General features: G+C 38.7%; 1 protein-coding gene and 1 long non-coding RNA gene across 5 annotated transcripts in view; one reads left to right on the top strand and one right to left on the bottom strand.

Annotated features, from left to right (window-relative positions):
- prkcaa (protein kinase C, alpha, a) overlaps positions 1-25,491 on the bottom strand; it is a 130,455-nt gene that overhangs the window by 9,564 nt on the left and 95,400 nt on the right. For all 3 annotated transcript variants that reach the window (XM_025907858.1, XM_019359705.2, XM_019359706.2), the window contains 3 exons: positions 11,489-11,569; positions 9,840-9,947; positions 4,730-4,870 (listed from right to left, as the gene is read on the bottom strand). In XM_025907858.1, the coding sequence (XP_025763643.1) occupies positions 4,730-4,870; positions 9,840-9,947; positions 11,489-11,569 (330 nt within the window). The remainder of the gene's footprint in view (positions 1-4,729; positions 4,871-9,839; positions 9,948-11,488; positions 11,570-25,491) is intronic.
- On the top strand, positions 11,600-14,849 carry LOC112847086 (uncharacterized). 2 transcript variants are annotated; one of them, XR_003220411.1, is made up of 3 exons: positions 11,600-14,396; positions 14,490-14,550; positions 14,777-14,849. It is a non-coding gene; the product is annotated as an uncharacterized LOC112847086 (long non-coding RNA). The 2 variants fall into 2 exon arrangements; XR_003220410.1 differs by having other exon boundaries at positions 11,600-14,550.

The following is a 25,491-nucleotide window of genomic DNA, read 5'->3' as shown; positions in this document are numbered from 1 at the left end:
CAGTCAAAGTGTGAAAGAAAAGGTTTTCCAGAAATGTGCTTTGGATCTGAACAGCTTATCTGTAGGGAAATTTCTTTGCTTTTTAGCTCTCACAAGGCCATAATGTGACTAAATCGCAAAGTACAGCTGAAGCCTGTGATTACTGGTGCAGAAAGATAAAAGAGAGATGAAATCAAAAGCTTATATTCCAAACTGCACACTGGCTGTGCGCCAATGAATTCAACTTGTAAAAACTCAAAAAATATTTCTTTAAATACGTCTTTTGACTATAAGATATTGCAGTGTTGTAGTTACAAATTTGGTCTGTAACAGACAAACTGTGTTTGATGGGAAACCAATAAGTTCAAAGATTTTATGGAAAATGTGATAAACAGTAGATTTCTCTTGACCTCAAATCAAAAACACAAAATAAATAAAAACGAAAAATGAACAGCAAATAAACAAGAGGAAAGGCTCATATCCTCAGCAAAAGGCAACAGTGTTTGCCTCTTATTTCCCAAAGCCACAGTGACTCAAAAATCCCCCACATTGCCATCATTTTCTCAGTGTGTGTGCCTGTGCGTGCATCCTATGAGCCATGCACATCCCTTCCTTCAACGTTCCAACGTTCCAAGACTTCTGTGCAGTGACTAAGTCCTCCCACTCTGTCTTGCCCTGCATCCTTGCCTTCATTTACTATCAATCAGCAGCATTGACCTACTTCTTTTTGACATAAACACTATCGGCCATCCACAAGTAGGCGTCAAACGTGTGGGCATCAAGTGTCTTGTACTCTGAAGAAATCGGCCTGGTTTCATAGCAAATACCAACACTGTTAGCTGAACGTTGCTGGCATTTAATTGTGTGTCTGCTACCTGCAGAACACAGTTGAACGGTCACAGCATTCAGCACAATAATGGAACAGTGGATCAGCGCTAAGTGAGCCTGCCATGACAATCATTCTACTGCACAGACAATGTCCCCCATGCTATCTGACACCCGGTCCAATAGATACAGATGGTAAAAGTCTCCCAGCTGGGTGCAGCTAGTGTATTGATTGCAATTCCGAAGCTGTCATAAGGCGGATGAAGTAAGATTGAGCAGGGAAAGAAGCACAGGGAGAAAGGAAAGAAGAGGAGTGGATTAAAAAGACAGGAACAGATTTGGTAAGTGGTGAGAAGGAGATGTATGAAATCAGAAACAACATTGTATTAAATGGCACAGCGAGATGGACATGATAGACCATAAGTGTCTTTACATGGCTCCAGGGAGCATTCAAAAATGTTAATTACTTTCTTTCCACCTCTGTCATCTTTCCAACTTCTCTGCACCTACTGGATCCATGCAACCATGCACTATGCCAAGAGCATGGACATTTGCATGCTTTTACCTACCTGCAACTTCAGCAAGAACAAATATACAAGCACAGAGACCTTTCTTTCTCCCTACGATATTGATTACCACCCCCTACGCGGCAACAAACTTGCACGCTTGTGCAGCAAACGAACACAGAGACAAGGCGTAAATGCAAGGAATGATTCCACCTCTGTTTTTCCTTAATCTCCTTTAACCTTTTATCTTTACACTTCCTCCACACCTACATTTACCGACACATACAAACATAAAGCATTTTCAGGAAAACCCAGCACATCCACTCAGCAGAAGACTACATGGAAGAGGTCAGGATTCACCTTATTAGAAGAACTGGAGCCCTTGAGGGTTGAAACAGAAGAAAACTACAAAATGAATATGTAATGGACACAGGCACACACATACAGAGCACTAAGTGACCTACTATATATATATGTTCTTTTGTTTAAAGAAGTCTATATTGAAATCTGCAAACATGCTCTACATGATTGACGTGTGGCAAAATGTGTGCTCTTTATAACTACACACTGTGATCTGACTCTGAAATTGTTGACAAAGCACATGTCATTTGCAGCTTACGCCTACAGCTTTGTTTAACAAGACAAATGAGCATTATGTTAAAGCTGTATCAAATTTCACATGGCTCACTGGAAATCAGAGTGACTTCAGGCTATATTTAATGTAACAGTTCTATTAATTGTCCCAAGCCAATAATTAGGTATTTACTGTGAGACATACAACGCTGTACAAGTTCTGAGCCTGGATCTGCTGTTACGAAACTCTAAGACTGATTTCCCCCCACTATGTTTATGACACTGAGTTCTTGAGTGGGTAGTAGATTACTCCAGTGGTAAGGCTCTCCATCTTGTGTTTTAAAAACTTAATAGACATTCCTACCACTGTCAATCACCATTAATGGGTTACAATGGACTGCAGTCACATTAGATCAGCTATTTTACTACACATTAATATAAACCATATGATCCAGTCAGCATGATATATTATGTTCTTCAGTAACACCATTGGTCTTGTTTATATCCAAAAACAACACATTGGATTGCCAACAACACATCTAGTACATATGTGCTCGCACTCTCCTTGTTGTTGATGTGTGAATGCGTTGTGTTCATGCAGTAACTGCTGAGTTATATAAGTATATAAGAGCGTGCAGTATGTAACTGCATTTAATCAAATCTTTTACTAATGCAAAAAAATCTGTTGCAATAAAGTAAATCTTCCACCAGAGGCAAGAATAATGAAAAGTATTAATGTGTATTAAAGTGAGACTGTATCACAGTCATATTCTAATGATCACTTGTGCACACATTAACAGACAGAGCAAATAAGTGAGAAAACCATGACATCACAATGTTGTGTAAAGAATACTGCTCTTCACTCATGGATTTACCTGAATAAAAGATGTTTTCCAGCTTACCTATTGTAACTATGGCGATTCGTGCCTCTGAGACTTACAGTAAGCTGTGAGGCAGGAGGCAGTCACACTGACTTGCTTTAAAATTCACTTTCAGAACTGCAGATTTAATGGTATGAAAAATACCATTAATTGTCATCTTTTTCGCAAGGTGTTATAGCACTTACGCTAAATTTACTTCCTAATGGAGATATTGTTTTTAGGAATACCAGAGGGCATTTCGTTGGCGATTTTAAAAGGTGCATGACAACTAATTAAAACATTGTCATCATTTGCCCTCTTAACCCTCTAAATGTTCTCATTGCTTCCAATAAACCTCCAATGGGTGTTCAGCAGCCAATGGAGGCAGGTGAAGTTGTAATTTTCTGAACAAACTCCCAAACTCATTTTCCAGGTATACTTTTAACCAAGTTGGTCACAGAGTTTTTGATATCTGGCTGCTAAAGAGCCAAACACAACATGACAGAATGGCTGGTGGAGAGTGTGTGTGCGTGTGTGTGAGTGTGTGTGTGTGCATAAATAAAGCAGTGGGGAAAGACCAGAGAGGAGGGGTCATCTGGAAGTTTTCAGTCATTTCTCCTTCACAGGAATGAATCTGTTTAATATAAACTTTACAAAATCCTAAAATAAACATTAACTTATGTCATGTGACAGGATGTTAATTTTCTAGGTGAAAAAATTTTGATGGCATGTTTTATAACACAATCAAGAAATACTGGATCAAATGCTAATGAGCCCTTAGGAAAGTGAGCACACTGTGTGCCTTGCATAGATAAGGATAATCTGAAATCTCTTTGTCTGTACTTGTGTCTATATAGTTTTTGATCTACAGATAAACTTATGTATAAATCTCATTTAGCATCGCTGAATCTCCTATATTTGGGTGTTTATTACTTCATAAAATATAACTTTGTCTATATTATTTTCTGACATTATCCACCATTAGAAAAACACCAAGTAATGAACATCTGAATACTGCGTATCCAAGACGACATTTGTGAACATATAAATTCATACAGCAATCAGCCAATAGATATAAAGTATGAAGCATTGTGAAGATGCATTACTCTAGTTGTGTACAGTAATCTAATAAGTTTTAACCAGTAACTCTTGTGTTTTTGTGCGTATTGAGACAAATCTGACTGAAGGCTGAGACAGAAGTTCGTAAACAAACAGCCAAGAACAGATAGTCCCCCAGGGAGTAGAGAACACAGCAGAGGGCTATTAGATGCCTTGCCATAACAGATTTGTCATGTAGAGATAAGCACATCTGTTCTTTATAGATATATGCAGTTCACAAGGTTGTATTTATCTACTTGTCTTGTTTGCATGTGTTTACATGTGCTTAAGACTGAGAGGAGATCACCTGAAGCCACTTTTTATTATGAATTAATAATAATGTTAACAGGATATTAATGTTTCTATAGGTATGCAAGTCCAGTCTCCCTTCCAACCTCTAAACTGCATCAAGCATTGAAACGTGTGTGAGAGAAAACAGTATGACACAGAGGGCCTGTTGTTAGAAGGATTTAAATTACTGACAGATAATAAAAAATAAATACTAAACAAATGCACAAAGAATAACAGTTATATGATAAAAGAAAAGGGGTTCTATTTTTTCCATTGTGGTGCATGATGAAAACTGCAGTGCTGTGTGCAGTGAGTAGGATGAAATACTAAAGGATGACCCGCATACTTAAAATGATTGTTAATCATTTTAGTTTATGTCTGCAGAGGAAAGAAAAACATCACTCGTGTCACTATTTGCTGTATTGCACTTTGCACCATGCACACATATGTAAGCAGAGTCAGTTTTATCTCTATGATAGAGAAACGCTGCTGGCCTTATTTTAATGAAGGTTAAAGTTATCTTGGAAAGCTACCAATTATCTTAACCTTGGTTACAGTAATTCTATACATGTAGCCTATGTGTGTTTTACGACTTACCACTTTAGGCTTAAAGGGGGGCTGTATCTCTCTGTTCTCGAGGCGTTCCCAATCGATGCGTCTGAAGAAGGCGTGTTCTCTGATGTCCCTCTCTCCCTCAGCGCCACAGCCCAGACGTTTGGATGGGTGTTTAGTCATCAACTGCTCATCGGCACACACACACAAAAAAATTACAGTTAGATTAAAGATTATAGATAATAATAATAATGATAACAATAATAATAATATTTTTATTTTAATATTGTGCAGCACTGAAGATCTTGAAACACTGCTAAACACTGGTTTTACATCTCTGAAAATGATCAGTGTTAGTGCATGGTAATAAAAAATCTAAACTTCCACCTCTGTTCTTTCACTGCTGTGTTTCATGTTTCATAATGTGACTCCACCTCTTTACTAGGTCACCAAATGACAGCTAAACAGATGGGTCTAAAAAAGAGTGATATCATTGGGTTTTTTCCTCTCTCCCGCTGCATGTTCTGCCTTCAGAGAACCGCTGCCACTTCTAATCGCACATCGAACGACGACTTTGTTAAAAAGTCAAACAAGATGCACCCAAAGGAAGCAAAACCAACCAAACAACCTGTCCTTGCTTTAAATTAAGCAGAAGGCAACTGACATTAGTTAAAAATTGAATTAGAAGAAACTTAAATGTTTCTTTCCTGAGTTTTCAGTTGCCTTTAGCTTCTTGCTGACTGCAAAATTAGAGCCACCGTATCAGTGGGAAATTTGCAGGCCAAATATTTGAAATGCACCGAAGCAAGACTCATAATGGAATATAAATTGTTATATGTGCATGTGTATCTGGAATATTACTAGAGTATGTTTTACAAACACATTTTGCACCTGCTCTCTCGTTACAGTTCTGTGATTTGCCCCGACTGAAGTGCAACAGAAAGCAAAGTGCTCATTTGGAGATGGAACCTGGTGGGGTTCAGTATTAACAGTCCAAAGAAAAAAACTACGTATTTGTTATGTGTTGTATTTGTTATAACTTTTGCTGCCCTGTTGTCCAGGTCTCTCTTGGAAATGAGATTTAAATCTCAAGACTTTTCACCTGGATAAATAAATGATAATGAATGAAAAATTTGAGTTAAATGCTTACACTGATGTCCTTGCTTTGGTACTTTTGTGCAGGGTGTGCTTCTGTGAATGGTATATATATGTACTCTCTACAGAGTGCATATACATGCAAACAAGAACACACAAGGATGAAAGACTGCATTTCACCTTCAGCTAAATCCTTAATCAGTGATTAACGCAGCTCAGTCATGCTGACTGGTCTTCAAGACTATATGAGATGTTTAGGAAGTCACCAAAGTCAGATGCACAAATTCAGTTTTATTACTAGACTTTTAAAAAATGTCTCTTTGAAACAGGAACATGCTAATGGGTCACTCAGTCCTGAATTTAAACTTGCAGGATTTTTACTGTCAGTTTCCTTGCTGCAAGTCCCTTAAGGCTGTGGGCTCGGTCACATCTGAACTAATGGCATGCATTCAGCTGGCAGAGTGCACCAGACAGCTGTTGACAAGGAAGAAAAAGTCCTTTGCAGCCTTTTACAGGACTGTCGGTGACACCAAGAAAGCATCCTGCTGCAATCACGTGGCTGTCACCATTAAAACGACACACCCTGAAACGTCCTTGAAATCGGCTGCTGGCTCACCACAGTATCAAACACTCAAACTTGTTCTGGATCTTGAGCACTCGAATAACTTTGCATAAGTGTGATGTAAAATTACCATCAGAAAACTGCAAGTCTAGTGTTGACATTTCAGAGGAAACATTTGATCATCCTGTCTGCCAACTGTTAACGCTCAAACTTCAACAGCTCCACCACATCATGAACTGTCAGCAAACAGTTTAGCTGCACGTTTTCCAAAAGTTTACATAACTTTGAAGCCACCCTGCTGTTCCTGCTGAGAACATAAAATGGTTAACATCTGACGGATTGGGCAGCAGGGGCGAGGTAGTTTAGAATCGGGAAGAAAAGTGAGAAAAGGAGAATTTGGAGCGATTCAAAAAGAAAGGGCAGGACACTCCATCATAATCATGATCCTTTAAAAACCAGGAAGTATCCTGCAGGCCTCGTGAACATTTGATCTACTGAGACTACTGTACATCCAGATTAATGCCTTCTAAATTTAAAATGCAATTCTTGTTACCTTTTTAACCTAAATCTATCTTTTTTTTTACCTTGCTTTTTCTGACTTTTGTGTGCAAACCCACACATACACAAAGCTAAGAAAAATAAAGGAGAAAGGACAGAGGGGGGACAAAGAGACACAAGTGGAGTCGAGGGAGGGAGACAAAGCGTATTATTGCACAGCTCATTGACTTTGCATAGCCTCTGGACAGAAATAAAACTACTGCCACTTTCACTATTAAATTCACTGTAGGCTCACAAAAACATAAATGTGTGTGGTGCTGTCTGTCAACATCTTCCAAGTATAACAAATAAACTGAATTTTTAAATATAATTTTACTGACCAAATTTGATTTCATAGATATTTATCAACTATCATATGCAATGTACATAAAATTCAGGTCATCCTCAAAAAGAACATATATTGATAAAACTCTGTTTCTTTACATCTAAGGTCCAATGAATGTCCATGTTTTGCCTTCTTGTTTATTCCCTGATTGAATAAACTATAGCACACTGAGATTTTCACTGTGTTTTCATTTAATTCATTAGGTAAGTGTCCTAGAAGCTCTTTTTATGATGTCATTGCTGTCAAACATTCTTGTGCTAAAATAAAATTAGGCACGCAGTATTAATAACCCACTATTTTTCTTGCTTGACCTGCAATGACCCTATGTACCACTTACTTCCCCTCTGTGGAATCCAGAAGCTATGTACCAATAACTGCTGAAACAGACTTGCTAACAGTCCCGGTTAGTGCATTCTGTGAGGTCAGTGACCAACAAGGCCAGTAATGAGCCAACACAACAAAAACTCTGCTCCACATGTTAAACATCTCCATTAAAATACTAACACTGTACATTGTCTCAAGTTACGTTTCCTAGTAACATTAATTTGAAAGATGTGGAACAGAGATGTAGAGAAATGTGAAACACTCCTAATACAAAAGAAAAACATCCTAACAAATGTACTTGTAGAGAAACTGGTCTGAAATTACACAGCTTAGTATTTATGGCAGGCTGACAGAAAAAGAGTGAAAGTCTCTCTAGAGTCTCTATATTCTGTGCCCCCTTACTGATTTCTTAGTTTGTTGCATATTTGTCACACTTACATGTATCAGATCATCATTCAAATTTTATTTATTAGACAGAGGTAACCTGAGTAAATACAAAAGACAGTTTTTAAATGATGATTTCATTGAGGGGAGAGAAAAAGAAAATCTATCCAAACCTACATGTCCTGGTGTAATTCCCTGCTAAACCTAATAACTTGTTTTGGAACCCTTGGGAGCTGAAACAGCAAATAAAGGTTTGCAATAACTGGAAATGAGTCTTTCATCTTTTTGCAAACTCTTCTATGCAGAATTGTTGTAATTCAACCACACTGGAAGTATGAACACCCTGTTTAAGGAGATGCCAAAGCATCGCAATCTGATTGAAGTCCATGAACTGATGGACAGACATTCTCCTTCAGGATTTTCTGCTAGAGAGCAGAATTCATGGCTCCATCAGTTACAGTAAATCATCCTAAAGCAGCAAAGCATCCCAGACCATCACACTACCACCACCATGTTTGACTCTTGGTATGATGTTCGTTTTATAAAACGCTGTGTTAGTTTCATGTCAGATGTAACGGGACTCAAACCTTTCCAAAAGTCCAGCTTTTGTCACAGAATCCTCCCCACACACAAATATCATTCTAATATTAAAATGTGTCTGATGATCTGAAATATGTGAGCGTGACAAATATGCAAAAAGTTAAGAAATCAGGGAGGGATTATTACATTTTCTTGGCACTGTACCCTTTAGTGTTAGTGTGTAAGCATGCTTCCTGATGCATGATAATCTTAGCTGTAAATTAGAAACATATTCACTGTTTTTCAAAACTGATGAGACAGAAAGGACCCCTGAATAATTTACACCACAGACGAACCAGCTCAAGAGGGAATTCAGTTTGACAGTAGAGTTTTTCCATACAGTCATACCCAGGGGAATAAGTACACATGTGTCTGTAAAATCCAGTTTTCTGTTTCTGTTTAGGATATATAGGATATATATATATATATATATATATATATATATTTATATATATATTTATATATATAATAAAAGTGAAAAGTCCCAAACTACCTTTCCATCTTAGATAGTGTACTTGGATCTTTACTGAAGTAAGGCATAGTGATTTCCGGAGCCTAGTGATTCAGTCTGACTTGTGATGAGTATATTGAATGATCCACTAGAATTTCTCTTCAGTATTTTAATAATATATAAGCCATAGACATGGGGACTGAGTGGGAAGAATAAAGGGACTTTTAGATGAGTTCCCGGACAGTATTTAAAAGAGACCACATTTCATTCTTCCTGCAAAATTAAGCTTTACTTCTCATGGTCAGTGACGAATAATGCTCTTCAAAACCTGAAGTAGCAGTAAGAGCTTTTAGCCCTCTTCCAGGAGGTTCATTTAGGTTAGCCTCAATGAAGAGAGTGAAGGATGCAGAGCTTAAAATGCTGATTTACAGAACTGTGAAAGCTTCTTAGAAGAAATAGTTCCAGAACAGGAGAATAAACTTGTTTCACATTGAATAGTTGAATGAGTTTTTATGATTGTGTTTAAAAGTTAAAAATTAAAAAAATTAAAAAAAGAACGACAGTTGTGTTTTTTTTCTTTAGTACCAAACGGACTGATATATCCTCGGCTGTCCTTACCCTCTTACCCAAACTGGTCATTTTGTTCCTGTTAAAAGGAAGTTTTTTTCCCACTCTTAGCAAGTGTGTCTCCCAGGGGGTCATCCATATGCTGTGGGTTTCTCTCTACTATTGTAGGGTCTTTACCTTGCAATATAAAGAGCCTTGTACGTTGGCACTACATAAATAAAACTTAACTCAACTGAAATACTTCTGAATTTCTGCTGAACCACAAAAACTGATGAATGGCAAATCATATTTCATTGTCAAGTTCACCCACCCCTTTGCAGATAGAGACAGCTTCTTTGGACATCGACTTGGGGTAGGACACATTGTGCTCCATAATGGACTGGAACAACTCATCCTCATCTTCACCATCAAATGGAGGCTGTGAGTCAAAAAAGACAATAGTAAGTGTGTTAGGACACACAACATATAAAGAAATGGTTGCTGCTCTCTAAACATTTGCGGGTTGTACTTTCTTTTATAGACAGTTCAACTGAACAGAGCTACGTACAAATAAAGACAACAACAAAACCCTAAGAACAATAAAGATATGAAAAATTATTATTAGTGGAGAATAAGTTTCATAGGAAGACCTTGCAGGGTAAAATGGAGTGGATGACCCAGCTTTCTTCCCCTCCTCACTGGGTTGTTATCATCAGTAACCATAATGTGGGTGTTTTGACAGTCCATAAAATGAATTATTCGTCATTTCCACTCCGCTGGCCTCTTCGACTAGAGGTAGCCTGTCTGCGTCATGCCCCCTTTACCCAATTTCGCACAAGGCAGGGACAGAGGAAGGGAACGTCTGAATAAAGTCTTTGTTAATTGTTTAACAGCCCCTTCCTCTCTGAGTTAATTAGATTAACGTAAACTACACAATTATGCTTTTCCATTTACTCTGGGCCTTTTTAAAGATGCTTCACTTTGACTCAATAATGTCTTAAAGTGATTTAAAGTCACTTTGTACTGATTCGTTGATGACTATGACACTATGAATTGTTATATATATTAATAAACAGTGTATTAAGTTAAAACAATTTAACTAACGTGTGGACCGTTATCATTTTTAGACTGATGCTATATTAGCATAACAGTAGATAATTAAGCTTCCCAAACACATCAGGGGTCAAAAAAGTTGGGTCAGGGTAGAAAATTTTACTGGCCTAGCTTGCACACAAATTATAATTTGAAGGAAATAGAAAGTCTTAACAAGTAACTCTAGATGCAGTACATGAAAACCTCCTCAGAAAGCTTCATGTCCACCTTCTCTTGACTTGCACTTATTCTAAAAGAAGCACTTCTGTACCAGCCAACAGGTTATTGATGTGTTCACCTGAAGAATATTGACTCCTAGCAGCACACCATGCTGCATCCATAAATAAACAAGAACAGTTTCCAGTAGTACTGTAAAACAAAAAAGAGGTCCGAAACAAGCTCACCACAAGACTAACCAACCAGTGTTGTTTAGGAGTAGAATTATGTCAAAATACTTGTCTGTCAAAGGGTTTGATGTACTATTATAATGTCATTTAGTACTTTTTACCTTGCCAGGTTTTCACTCTCAAAATGCGATGTTTTATGTTATTAGGATTTGAGTCCACAAAAGGACGGTAAGCCATAATATTGTGACTGTGTAAAGAGATTTATATATGACTCTAAAACTAATGCTAATACATTAAAAGGTGTCTATATTTATATACCACGTGTTTATGATGCTCTGGTGAGCATCTTGAGAGATCTTTACTAACCATCACCATCTGAATTCATTTAGGCACCAGCAGAGCCGTGCTGCTTGTAAGATATGTGGGAAAAATGTAGGTGTGAGCAATCTGTGAGAAACCTTGTTTCTGTGTGAAGGTGTCAGCATTTTCTGTAGACAGCGAAGTTCCATTGTTAAGGTGTATGTGGGTTTGTACCACTTACCTGTCCTGCCAGCATTTCATAGAGCAGAACTCCATATGCCCACCAGTCTACAGAGCGACCGTATGGCTGATATGCTATGATCTGTGGAGAAAAAGCAACAGCAAAAAGTTTAGCTCAGTTTAATTTAAACAAGAAGTCTCTGTTTAAAAAAACAGGCCAAAGACAAACACTGACCTGCTGTTTTTCAAATGCATGGATAAGATTTGTAATCTTTTTTATATTTTTTTTATAACATTTGATTCTTTCTGCTGGAATGATTTTATAAATACTCTTAACTTTGAATCCACATTTTTGATCACAATCTGTAACAAAAGGCTCTACAGCCTAATATTTTCAGCTATACTTTAAGAAGTTGAGGTATTTAAGTTCGTCCATTTTGGTAAAATATTTATTTTTCAAACTACAAGTTTGAGAGTAAGAAAAATATCATTAAGCATGATAACCTAGATCACAGTATTGCAGCAGCCTATTAAATATTCTCTAAATATTTTAGCACACACTTTATGAACTAGAGATTTAACTTCTTATCATATTTTGTCTGTGCCTTTAACCTTTACACCATTTTTGGGGGCCTTTTCAACTTTATTTGACAGACACAGTGAAGAAAGGAGAGGAAAGCAGGGAGAGAGAGAGAGAGAGGAAAACATGCAGCAGAGGGCCGCGGGTCGGACTCAAACCCGGCCCGGCCACTGTAAGCTGTATGGGATGTGGTCACCCGCTCAATGCACTGACCTAAACTGGTGCCTTACTCTATACACTACTAACTCATAACCTATAGCCCAATAACCTTTACTTTGGTAAGTAATATCTGTGAACATGTCTGCAACAAAGTAAATAAAGATGATGTAATTATTAGAAAATTATTCTTCTGCAGATCTGTGTCCCTCTGTAAAATACAAACTGCATGACTGTGTATTTGTAGCTTAGTTGCTATATAAAACCACTCAAATTCACATCTACATTTTCACATATTTTTACACAAAAGGCACTTTCAGAATATCCTTGATGAGATGCTGGGCAGTAAAGAAAAAGGACAAACTGAATACCTGTTAAAATTCTACCTACATACATATAAAGTTTGACATCAGCTTTTAAAATAATTACTAATAAATTAAAAGCTCACAGACTGGATGTCTACTTGTTTTCCACTTTGTACCATAATTAGACAGAGACGAGGTAAAGTTTAAAGCAAGAATATGATCACAGCTATTAAAGCTGCATGAACCCTGAGTCGCCTACATTTTAAATGACCTGCAAAAATCAAATTATTTTTGCTCCGGCTGAACAAAGACGATAGGAAGCTCATATCTTGTGACAAGAAGGGAGCACGGGGCGTGTGGGACAGAAGCTGATAATGAATTACACAGTAGTATTCGTATGCCAATTTATAAGACACACGCTCAGAGCTACAAGAGCAGTTTTAATACAACGATGTAGCAGCGGATGAAGTTGAAAACTGTTTTATACTTTTCCAAACAATGTTTGCATATTAAAAACACTCAACATTTATATTTTACTTAAAATATTTGTTTTGTGAAGACAGGCTACAGCTCAGGCTGCGGCATGAAACACTAAGAGTGTATACGTCTCCAAGGGGAGCTCTTAGGAGGCTTCTTTTGACTGTGACATTTCCTTGAATGACAGAGAGATCCTCTGGGTTACACTGTCATGGCTAAAGGTTAATGCTATCGCCTGTTCTGGCCACAGTAACGCCACCCAGAAGACACACACACTGTAGTTACGCTTTACACTCACTGACACATCAAATCGTTGCAATGGTTTGTTGAAACATTAACACGCAGGCATATTGAGATTAAACATGTATGTACATACAGATTTGGTGATCTTTGTACATAAATAAGCTTCGGTGTGCAACATGAGTGCTGGCGTACTGCTTCGCGTGCTTTCCTGAATAACTTCTGACCTCTGCTTCACACATGCTGCCCTGGGACACTCCTCCAGCTTAGTGCCACAACACATAAAAAAGACTGGACACCATATTGTACGTGAGAAAAGGAAAACTAACACGAAAAATAGTGAATGTATGTACTGTATGTACAGCAACACACAAATATAGTGGACGCAATTTGTCTGGGTGGGTGGAAGCAGATCAACCTTGCATCGCAACCTTCACTGCTTCACTTTAGTGACCCTTGCCTTTCCCACAGGAGTCCACATACCTACACAAGCACACGCAGGTGGACAAACACCCCTCCAGCTCTGCACAGCAAAGGGATTTTGCTGTCCTGGGGGTTGAATACAGCCAGCTGGACAAATAGTGTGTCCACATGTTTACTCTCACACAAAAGTCAAACACGTGTATAGACTTGCGTGCATATAAATGAATGTGAATGTCGCTACAGCTCTGGATGTTATAAAAAGGAAAAAAAACCATTAATACAGCACTAAGACAATATCGTGAGCTGTGCTGTCACATTCAGTTTTTCGAGTATTTCCAGTGTTTGTTAAAAGATAAAATACTGTGTTTTAAAGCAGCCATGTCATTATTTTTTCGGTCTTTACACATGAAAGCCTCTTATATTAGTACGTCAATACTTGACTCTGGATATATCCAGAATGGATCTTGAGCGTAGCGCAAACAACATGGAAACCTTGCAAAACCTTTCACACGGTCATGTAATTCTATAAACAGGTTTTGCAAATCCCCCACTTTTCACAACTCTACAGGCCACACAGATGAGGGTTATTTTACTCATGTTGTTTAGCTGCTGCTGTCTGAAGCTAACATCCTGGGACAGAGGTTGACTGCTATCACATATACTCAAGATAAGCTGCCAGCTGAAGCGGATAGCTTCACTCGGCTCAGCGAGATGATTGCTGTTTTAAATAAACAGAAACGAGCTGCGACACACCTGTGAGTAACTGGAGGAACTTCAAGACGTCCAGGGTATGTGGAGCAGATGATTGAGGTGTCAGTAGTACATAAAGTACCTATAATTACACTTAATTCTGTCTTTTGTCTTTTGTTTTCTGCTGGCAGGAAAGCCTCTTATCCCAACAACGATGTTTGGATCGACACCTGGAATGGCAGGCGAGCTCAGGTATCCTTTTGAATCTAACTTTTTTTTATCACAAACTGCTTAATTTTGATTAGGCACCAAAACTATTTGATTGGAAGAAGATGAATATGGGTTAAAATACACACTTAACAACATAGGATTAACGAGAAAATGGAGCTAACCTACTGGGGTACTGTGTGGTACTGTAGTAACTCTTAATCAGTGGGCTGGACAACGTGCAAATAAGGTCCTTTCCTATTATTTACAGGAGCTGTATGGAGTCACATGTCCTTTCTTGTGTCCAGAGTGTGAAGCAGATTAAATGAACTGTCATCGATCGAGTGAGTGAATCTGTATCCTTTTATTTTTTAAATCTATCCATAATTTATTTGATTAAAATTCTCTCAGGAACACTTTAATGAAGGTAGGATTGTTATGCAGTAACTTATATTTAATGGTATTTCTGTGTTCTGGAAAGTCAGCGGGACTCCCTCACAGCATACATCAGAGATCAATGCCATTGATTAGGTCAGAAATAACATGAAATGGTGGACCAGTGGTGAATATGGGTTGAGAAACAACTCTATCCAGGCTGAAGTACAGCACAGTCAGCGGTGCTCTCCTGACTCAGTTCCTACAAAGTTCCAAACCTCCTCTGGCATTAACATCAGCACAAAAACTGTTTACCAGGCACTTCATGGTTTCTTAAACAGCAGCTCTTGTGTGTAATGTGCAGGTGGGCCAATGCGTTTGTCCATATAATATATATTTCACTTCTTTTGGGTTATTTTTTTGGTTTTTGTTTGTTTGTTTACTCTAATCCTATTTATTCTACTCACACTTAACAGAACTGGAGGCTACACTGAAAATAAGTTATAGAGATCCAAAGCAAACAAATGAAACAACATCAAAAGAAAATAAATGGTAAAAACAAACAAGTTCAATTATTGATGACGAGCAAAGAAGGTTCCCTCTCCTCCGAGATCATCTCATCTTACCTTGAGATTTATATTGGCCAGAAGTCATGGTTGAAGTCATGCAGTATTTATTCCCAAATTTCTAACAAACGAATGTCAGACTACAAAACCTCAGAAATAAGTTCGGACGTACTGATGCTGAGGTGAAGGCAGTGCAGACTGCCAATCAACATTCCTTTTGCTTATTTTTGTGCATCCTTTATGTGCAAAATATTTTTTCTATTGAAAGGTAATAAGAATGCGTTTTTATTGTTTGTTTGTTTGTGGAATTTTTTTATGTTCATACATATTTCAGACTGATACCCAGGCAGAAATGATGGCACAGTTGAAAGAGAATATGTGCAATTAGAAAATAGGAGAGAAAATAAGTGGAGATTCAGACATCGACATACAAACCCTGTGTATGAATAGAATTAACACATTCAACAAAAAAAGAAATTACATTTGATTTAAATCATTTTAGTTTTTTAGACTGTATTCCAGCTTGATTCTAGATGTCTAACAAAAACAGAGAGCCCAAAGTTAAGGCCCTGAAAGCTGTTGATCAAGGTAAAACATTAAATATAATTTTTTAAATGCTAGTTAATACACTAAATACAATAGCCTACACATATTAACTTCTGTCATCTGAAGGTTACATTGCAGAACAGGATGCTCTGCAATGTAACAAATCCCTATGAGCCAGAAGCGTCGACTTTAACTGTTACAAAAGCTTGATTTCTGGCATTTTTCTACTCTTGGCTCTGTATGATGTCAAAGAGGGCAGGTATCCCTCAGGCACTCTGGCTGTGAGCACAAGAAACTCCACCAGCTGCTATTCAAGCCCTCTGTTTGCAAGAGGCGACCAATCAGAAGAAAATGAGCTTGAAAGGAGGATGGCTTTAAAGGCAGAGGAGCTAAAATTGAAATATTAGCCAGTGACCTCCGGGCCTGAATGTATTTTGTCCATCTGATCACAAGACTGCGTTAGACTCTGGACTTAATGCTGCTGGGAATCACGCCAGCAGATGAGCACGAGGAAAATGTACTGGTCTTGGTGCATTTCATTATAGAGCTAAATCCGCCCTCAAGGCAAAGAAAGCCATATGAGAGGAGTTGAAAAATAATGTTGATGAAAAATAAAGTTGATTAAACAGCTGCAGCAGTGAAAGAAGTGAAGACAACGACTTAAGGTAGCCAGGGTTCTACATCGACAGGAAGGATGAAGTTTATGTTGTTATATATTTACTGTTGCAGCTCTACTTTCTTTACTTTCATTAACATCATGTTTTTCTTTTGTCAACGTTGCACTTTCAACTGTTTAACACATTCCCACTGTATGTAAGAAGGTCATCACCAACCATGGTGATAGTTATGACTAGCTAATGTAACACAGTTGTAATGCCGCCTACATACTACTCCGCCTCTTGTTTTCTCTCCTCTTCCATTTCCAGTGTTCGATGAATCTGAGAAAATATGCATACTGTTGACGTTCCTGAGCCATTTCTCACTCTTTCTTTGTCACTGCTAAGGTGCTACCTCCCAAACTAGGTGGTTTGACTAATTTCTCTATATCACCATTACATCTTGTTCTATGTTGTCTACACTTGCTGACAACCACTCAAATATGGCAAAGAAACCAAAAATACTGCACTATGTTTTAAATGAACGGATGCCTCCAATCAAATAGTTTAGAAATGTTTGCCCGCTCCCAAAAATCAATGTCAAACTGAGTAATGTTTAAATGATGAATATGTGCATGTTTAAGGAGGCACGAAGCACGGTGCTATGAGAAGGTGAAAACCGCTAAGCTCTAATCCTTGGCTTTCTTTTGTGCTATGGTGAGAGGGCAGGAAGGTGCAGTAGGGAAAAGACCATTTCCCTGATCATGCTTCAGCGTTTTAATGAGCTCGAGGGTCAAAGACTCCACAGTAAGAGGAAACCTCCTGGTGAAATCCCTGAGCCTGTCTGTTCAAATCCTTCTCCCTGCAGGAAACATCCCGACCTTCGTTCTAACCCAACAACTGCCAACAAATTCACTCTGTTTTCACTTAAGGTTTGCACTTCCACTGCTGAAGTCATTCAATATGCATGAAAAAGGAATCAGTCCTTATCCTTGTAAACAGAAGCTCTATGAACATTTACCAAAAAACCCCCAAAACTCATTTTTGTTTTCTCATCAAATCTCAATTATAAAATTCTACCCATTTACTAAAAGGGAGCAGTTTTAGCTAACATAGTAAACTAGGTTAATGCCAGCCAGCACATCACCGAAGGACCTATTGTGACGAGGCACATTTGTTCCACTGTGTCACTGAGATTTGACCTCCCAGACTCCCTTGTATAGTTGTGTGCAATAAGCAGTTTAAGCGTGGAAAGAAGGAAGACACATCAGGTCAATGTAGCAAGGAGATCTGCAGCCTCATGTCGGCTTGTATCATTGGAATGAAAACAGAGAGGAAGAGAGACAGAAGGGGGGGGGGATCGATTAAAAAAAGAGATCCAGATGGCATACGTACAATTAGATATGGGATGTTTTGTGCTCATTAGTTATAAAATCAAATATGTAGATACCCATAATCTAAAAAGGGAAAAACTGTTGCTGTGTCTCATGTGATTAAAACACTATAAAACATGATTTATTTTATTAGCAATCATTACGACGTTGAAATTGGAGAAAGAGATGGTAAAAGTCGCAAGACGGCAGAGGAGTCAGGGAGAAGGTTGAGATTCGGTGAGATTAAGACAAGCAGAAGGAGAAAACGAGGAAAAAAAATAAAATTCAGTAAGAGACTGTTCAGATCAGTTTCAGGCCATCTGCAGAGAGCTGCACTAATGTGGTGCTGCTGTGACTTTCTGCCCTTGCCACCCATCGCCCGTCTGCAACAACACCGGCGGACAAACACAGTTTCAGGCACCGTGACCTTGGTAACCACTGTGACTCCGAACCACCGCGGTAAGTTTAGATCTTCAGATTTCCACCTAATCTGTATGCTCGTCTACCTTAGTGCTTGAAAAAAACCTGATACCTGCATTAAGTTTTCTCTCATTCTGCCAGGCAGCCAGTGATGGAGAGTCTGTGCTCTCTTCCTGCTTTATATTTTGCTTGTTGTCCCAAACCCTGCAGCTGAGAGAGCTGATTCACTGATCATGAGTGAAAGAGGGCAGGAGAAAAAAATATTTTGTTCTTTCTTTTAGACGCTTAAACACGTTAAGTGTTTAGGTTTTATAATTTGTCAGCATATGTGTATTCATTTATGCACCTCTGCTCGTGACCTGAAGAGCCTGTGTTTATGAGTATATTTTGCATGTGTATGTGCGCTTGTGCACGGGCATTGCTGCAGACATCGCTCTCCCATTAGTCCTAATGCTACATGACAGTTCTGGATCAGACTGCTAGCTATTCAAGGCTACTCTGCTCACGACAGACACACACATGCAAATGCACACAAGTACCAACCTATGCCCCTATAACCCTTGCTCTTCATGCACAGACGTGCAGTACAATGCACAGTACCACCCTCACGACCAACCCTGTTACAGGGTGCTACATGAATATTTGCTGTGCCGTTGCTGCTGTATCCCTCTGAGGGATGTGTGTGCTGTGGAGCAGATCAGCGCACATCAGACCTTGCTTTAGTGGTCTGTTTTTGAAAGCATTTCTTGGTACTGTATGTGCCTGTGCTGTGGATGGTTTCATTCATTGAGGATATTAATGAGCAGCCTTGGGGTTTACATGAGCATCCTACGGTGCAATATAAACAGCACCTTTCACGTGATCACAATGAATTGTGATCTAAATTCAGTATTGAAATTCCATGACTGTAGAGGGACGTGAGAAAGTTATATGAAAACCTTGAATATGTGAGTTCTTTGGTATCCCTATAATACATCCTGATCCCGACAATTTAGCATCGTTTAAACGCCACAGCCTACCTGAGTATCATTGTTGACCATGTCCGTCTCTTTATGACCACAGTGTAATCATTTGCTGATGGCTGCTTACAGCAGAGTGACGCACAATGTCACAAAGTTCAAATCATCTCAAACTGGTTTGACACTGTACAGTCACCAACCCTCATTCCAACAGAGCACCTCTGAGATGTGGCGATAGGAGAGATTCACATCATGGATGTGCAGCCAATAAATCTGCAGCAACTGTGTGATGCTGTCACGTCTACATGAACCAAAATGTCAGATTAATGTCTCACGAAGGCGTTTCTGAAGGGAAAAAGGAGTCAAAACCCAGCAAAAACAACATATATCTATAAAGTGTCTGGCCTCTTTCACCTGCTTTAACTCTGTGCCAGGAGGATATGAATAAATTGCAAGATTATGATGTAATTAAGAGCAACCCTATTGAAAAATTGCAATGTAGTGTAGTGTATATGCAGTATAATGTAGAAAACAGCTGCACGAGAAAAAATTTTACTCCTAATGCTAAACCTAGAAGATAATCTACAATTCCTATAACATTTTATTGCAGTTAAAATAAATAAAATGACAGATCTAAACTGCTGTCTGGACGTTTTCAGGCTGCCACCTTGTCTGCAGCATCCTCACATATTCATGCTCGCTGTGTTTGTCTCATCTGCTGCGTCTTTCTCAGTTTCTCTTTTTCACCTTCTTCTTCCCCCCCTGACTTTTTTCTCACTTCTCACTCACTTTTCCAACCATGGATGAAATGATTGTGTGAAACTACTAATAGCTCTTTTTCTGAAAAACACTGCTTTGGGGTGTTCGGTAATTGGCCGAGGGTTTAAATTGGAATTAGAGATGCCAAAGCATGTGGCCAGATGACACCTCTATCATGAGTCAGGGCTGCTATTTCAATCCTCCAACTTCTTGAAGAACAGCCACAAAAATATCTAAGCAACAAACTTTTCAAAGCTACAGTTAGGTCTGTAAATACTTGGACAAAGGCACAATTTGTGTCATGTTGCCTTTGTGGACCCCCTACACTGGATTTTAAATCAAACAAGTTGTGATGTGATGTGTAGTTTTTCAACTTTGATTCAAGGGGTTTAACAAAGACTGCATTAACTGAATTACAGCCATTTTTATACACAGAACTTAACTGTATGTGCCTGTTACAATCTGTCAAAGAGTTTTTGTAAATAAATGTATTTACTTCATGAAAATACGGAAAATATAAGTCTTAAACACTCCATTTTTGTTCATTGGTTTGTATTAAATGAATAATGTATCTTACATTAAATTCTCCCTGCCTTTGTTGAAATGTCACATACCTCCGAGACTGAAAACTGGGTCTTCTTTAATGACTCAATTTATAATAAAACATTCTGACACCAACTGTTTTGCACTCCAGAAACGAGTCAGCAGAAAGTAGACACCCTTTTCCTCCTGATGCCACACCACACTGGGGGACGACTGGGGAACACAGGAAAACAGCCTGTGTCAGGCAACTCAGTAGCCTCAAATACTCTCCTGAAATGGACCCATTATGAAGTCAATGTTTTTTTGATTTTTTCCTTTTATGTCAAGTAACAGTGTGTTTTGTCTGTTTGATCCTTCCCCTCTCTTCCTTGCTATCTCTTCTTCTCTGTGTCAAAGTCACTGAGGTGTAAAGTCACATCAGTGTGAGCATTCCTGCCAGACGGGAGCGACCGGTGACTGCCTATATAGGTCAGAGTAAACAGAGCCAGCAATAAATGTGTGCCTGAACATATGAGTGTGTGTGTGTGTCTTGGCAAGTTCCAGGATAGCAGTAAAAGTACGGCATCCTGTCACCTGTGTACTGTGAACCAGGGACCCACTTCCACGAAGAAATAAACTTCCTGACTGGTGGATTGTATTTGAGCTCCTGTGTGTGAGAAAGTGTGAAAACACTTCTCACCTCACAGTTGTCTCACGCATATACAAAACTGCACTAACACAGCAACAAAGTTATACAGTCACAATATGTAATGTTGTATGGATAGCTGATATAATCACTATGAGGGACTCCCCTTTGGGAATCCTCTGTCAAGAATTCCCAGTGTAACCCATATAAAACGTGTCACACAAGAGAGGCGTCCATATCATTAATAAATAGACCTTTATAATTCCCATATTATGCTATTTTTTTTATCAAGGCCACACCAAAAGAAAACACTGATGCTGAAACGGAGCCCTGACTTTCGTTCCATTACTCACTATGTCACTATTTAACATATCGGCATAATGGCCAACCAATGGCCAACCTGGCACGACATTGAATAGAACGAGGAGTTTCCACACCTAAATCCAGATGCACCAGGCTGCACTGCAGTTCATTCCTTCTTCAGTTAGAGCTGCGATCCCTGTCAGCTCAATCATTTTCTCTAAAATGGTAATAAAATTTGATAAAACTTGATGAACTCTGATAAATGAAACAATTGAATCTAATTGTCTCGGCATCCTTCATCTGAAATGACCAACAGGTGTTTTCTCAACCAGTGTCATGTCCACATTTGACATCCTCTCTTTTTCTTCTCTATTGTGTGTGCATTGGTTTTTTTCCTTTTTCAAAATAAAAGACTTCCAAACAGATCAGTCGCACCCCACCCACTGAAAAGCCTGACATCAAAAATCACTACAAAACTCATTAGACAAATCTTTGAACAGCTTTTGGGGGACAACAAATGAACAGAATGCCCCGTGGGAGTTACTTTAGGTCCGGTAGAAGCAGATTCTGTAGGAATGCAGGAACACAGAAAGGCCAGTGCATTTATTTGTAGTGGATTCTTCTATCAGAAACACTTTAAGGAACACCTCGTCTCACTTTACCTTGTAAATGTCACCACTGTGAATCTAAGTCTCTTTAAGGTCACTCTCCAGCTAGCTACAGTGCTTTGGAGTGGGTGGATACACAGTACAAATGTTTAACTGTTAAGACTATTAAGACTCAAATGGTTGGGTTTCTTAAGCTTAATAAAAACAATATATGCATACAGATGCATAACTATGTGTGGATGCCCTATTTAACCTGTGAACACATCATGTGTGACTGTCATCAACATGACTGTGTGATAGTCATGTGAGTGTAATACAAAAAAAAATGTGTTTGGCATAAAATATGTGTACTGCGTGCGGTGCTATGGAAACAGTAGCTACTCCGGCCCCATACTGTGTCATCCCTGGCTGGTGCATTAGTGTCAGTCTGACTCGAACGATCACAGCGTGTTCAGCCTGGCATCGTGGGTGGAATTAACCTCTCAGTCTATCAGAGAGGCTTTTTAGAGAGAATCGATAATCCAGCCCATCATTAAATAGAAGCCAGCTAACTGATAATGGTCAGAGAATTGGAAAAACTTAGTGCGTATGAACTTCTACAATTTGCACTGGTTGCATTAAATGAATCAGAGGAATTATTCTTTTTATGGCAAAAATGGGCTTACTTGCATTACTTGCAAAAACTACAGTGACAGCAATTATTAATAAAAAATGTAAATACATATTTAAGAATGATTAAATTCAGCATTAATTAGTAAATGACTAATGCACCCGTTTGCTGTCATTTTTGATGTTTGTTAATAATAAGACTTTTTCAGTTTTGCAGCATATATTATATGCACTGGATATATACTGCATTTTTTTCTGTTTGTTTCACCTGTTTTAAGAATAACATAGTATTTAAATGAGTAACACATCTTTATGTGATAATAGTAGAACATAATAATCCTAAATTGGATTAAACACATGAATAACAGTAAAATCAGCTAGTTATGAGCAGGACTGTGGTTTGGCGATCAACATGGACGTTCCTTCATGCTACAAGGGAAAGATTTAGGGATGACATAAATGCTGCTCCTACCTATCTGGGGGACACAAATCTTTTCCAACCAGAAAACAAAAGATGTAGCTAAGCAGCTACAACCATCCCCAGAGCTGTATCTTCTTGTATACACAACACACAGAACTAACCTCTCCAGCACATTTCACTAAAAAATAATCTATTTTACAGCCTTAATCATTAAAGGATATTTCAGATTTAGCAATGGATGAGCCCCAACCTGTTATGCATGTCTCGTTCTAACCCTACCCATAAAAAAGGGAGAACCACATTAACAATTTCCTGTAATTCAATTTATGAATCAGAATTTGAGTCATCACAAAGTGAGCAAAAGAAAATTAGGTGTTAGCCTATTAGCCACACCTGGCTTAACTCTTTCCCCCATAAACATTTGTCGACCTCCCCTGTTCCCTTAAAGATGATCTAAAATGAGTAAACATGTGGTTTAGGGTAAGGGTAACTGCACAGGCAGAGACCACCCTCACTAACACCCAGTCATTTTGTTCTATAAGTGGGCCTGAAATATAACAGAAACTGCTAAGTTCATAAAAGAACTTCAAAGATAACTAGCAGGCTTTCAAGGGGTAAAGACTGAATGTAGTTTGAACTTCAATGCAATCAAACCAAAGTAAATGAAAACCAAAAACTTTCCCAGTGGCGTGACTGAGTCATCTTTTAAAGAAACCAGCCTGTATAGGCTTCCAAGAAGGAGAGATCATTTCCTTTTTAAGTTTGGTCGGAGCCAATAATTAGGACCTGAATAGAAGCAGCAAGTAGGCCCAACAACCAATCCTGAGGTAAGATCCAGTCTAACTGCTAAACAGCTGATGAGCTGCAAAGTGAAAGAGCTGTCAGAAACAACAGAAAAGGAAACACTTAAAATAAGAATCTAACAACATTCGCAGTGTGTGTGAGTGCACTGCTGGGTAACTGGATGCATATATAGGCTCATAGAGTCTACTGGTATGTTTTATTGAGAGTTTCACTTGTTAACCACAGAACCTGCTGCCACATAGTGTCCTTTTCCTTTTTATATATTTAAACAATACCATTTCTTTCCAATTCTGTGTTCTTGAGGTACCAGTGTGGAAGTTTCCATTCCTGTGTCTGACAATTTTTTAAGGTAACAAGGTATTCGAGAGCGCGTGCAAGACATGCACTTCTAGTTTTTCATGGAAACACTCACACCTTACAGGCTATGCTTACTGTTCATCTCATTACATATTTTATCCCAAACAGTTTGTTTATTTCAGCTTCCAGTTGTGTTCAGTTTGAGACAAATATAAGCAGGTTTGTATCGGGACTAAGGAGTACACAAAGGAGCACTGCACACACACATATGTATTAGGGGTGCAACAATACTCGTATCGATATTGAACCGTTCGATACAGTGCTTTCGGTTCGGTACGCATATGTATCGAACAATACACAATTGTTTATTTATTTTATCAACTTTTCTTCTGACGATGCTGTCTGTGTTGAGCGCTCAGTGGATCTGCGTTCGACTACTCCGCCTAGGCTGCACTGTCGAGCGCAGATCCACTGAGCGCAGCACAAGCTAGCAAGCTCGTTGCAACATGGCAACTACCTCAACGCTACCCGAAATTGAACCTCCCCCACCCTCATTCAGATCTGGCGTTTGGAACTATTTTGGTTTTCATGTGAAGCATGACCCTGATGGTAAGCGCGTCATGGACAAAAGTAAAACAGTATGTCGGATGTGCCACGCAATGCTCAATTGGTGGGAACTAGTGCGTTAGCGCAGTTAGCTTGTTAACGCGTTGACGCCGTCCAGCCCCACGCACGGGGCGATCCGCCGTAACTTGTTAACGGAGATTTGCCGCGTTATGGCGTTAACGTCATTTTAACGAGATTAACGCTTACAGCACTAGTGGGAACACAACGAATATGACTGCACATCTACGCCGACATCATCCATAAACTCTCTTTTCCAAAGATAAGTGATTTCTCGATCAGATAGATTTATTTTTTTCATTATTTTGTTGTTTCAGCAACATTAAATTTAAAAACTGTACTTTTGAGTTAAAATATATATTTATAATTTTAATAAATGACAAATTAAAAAGGCATGAACATTTTTTTGTATCGAAAAAATATCGAACCGTGACACCAAAGTATCGAACTGAACCGAACCATGAATTTTGTGTATCGTTGCACCCCTAATATGTATATGTGTTTTATCAGTAATCAGAAGTTATCTTATAGGAGATTTAACATATCGCCCGACCCTGC

Source organism: Oreochromis niloticus, linkage group LG6 (genome assembly GCF_001858045.2).
Source record: "Oreochromis niloticus isolate F11D_XX linkage group LG6, O_niloticus_UMD_NMBU, whole genome shotgun sequence".
Lineage (NCBI taxonomy): Eukaryota > Metazoa > Chordata > Actinopteri > Cichliformes > Cichlidae > Oreochromis > Oreochromis niloticus.
The sequence above is the reverse complement of the archived record's forward strand: the minus strand, read 5'-3'. Positions and strand labels throughout refer to the sequence as shown.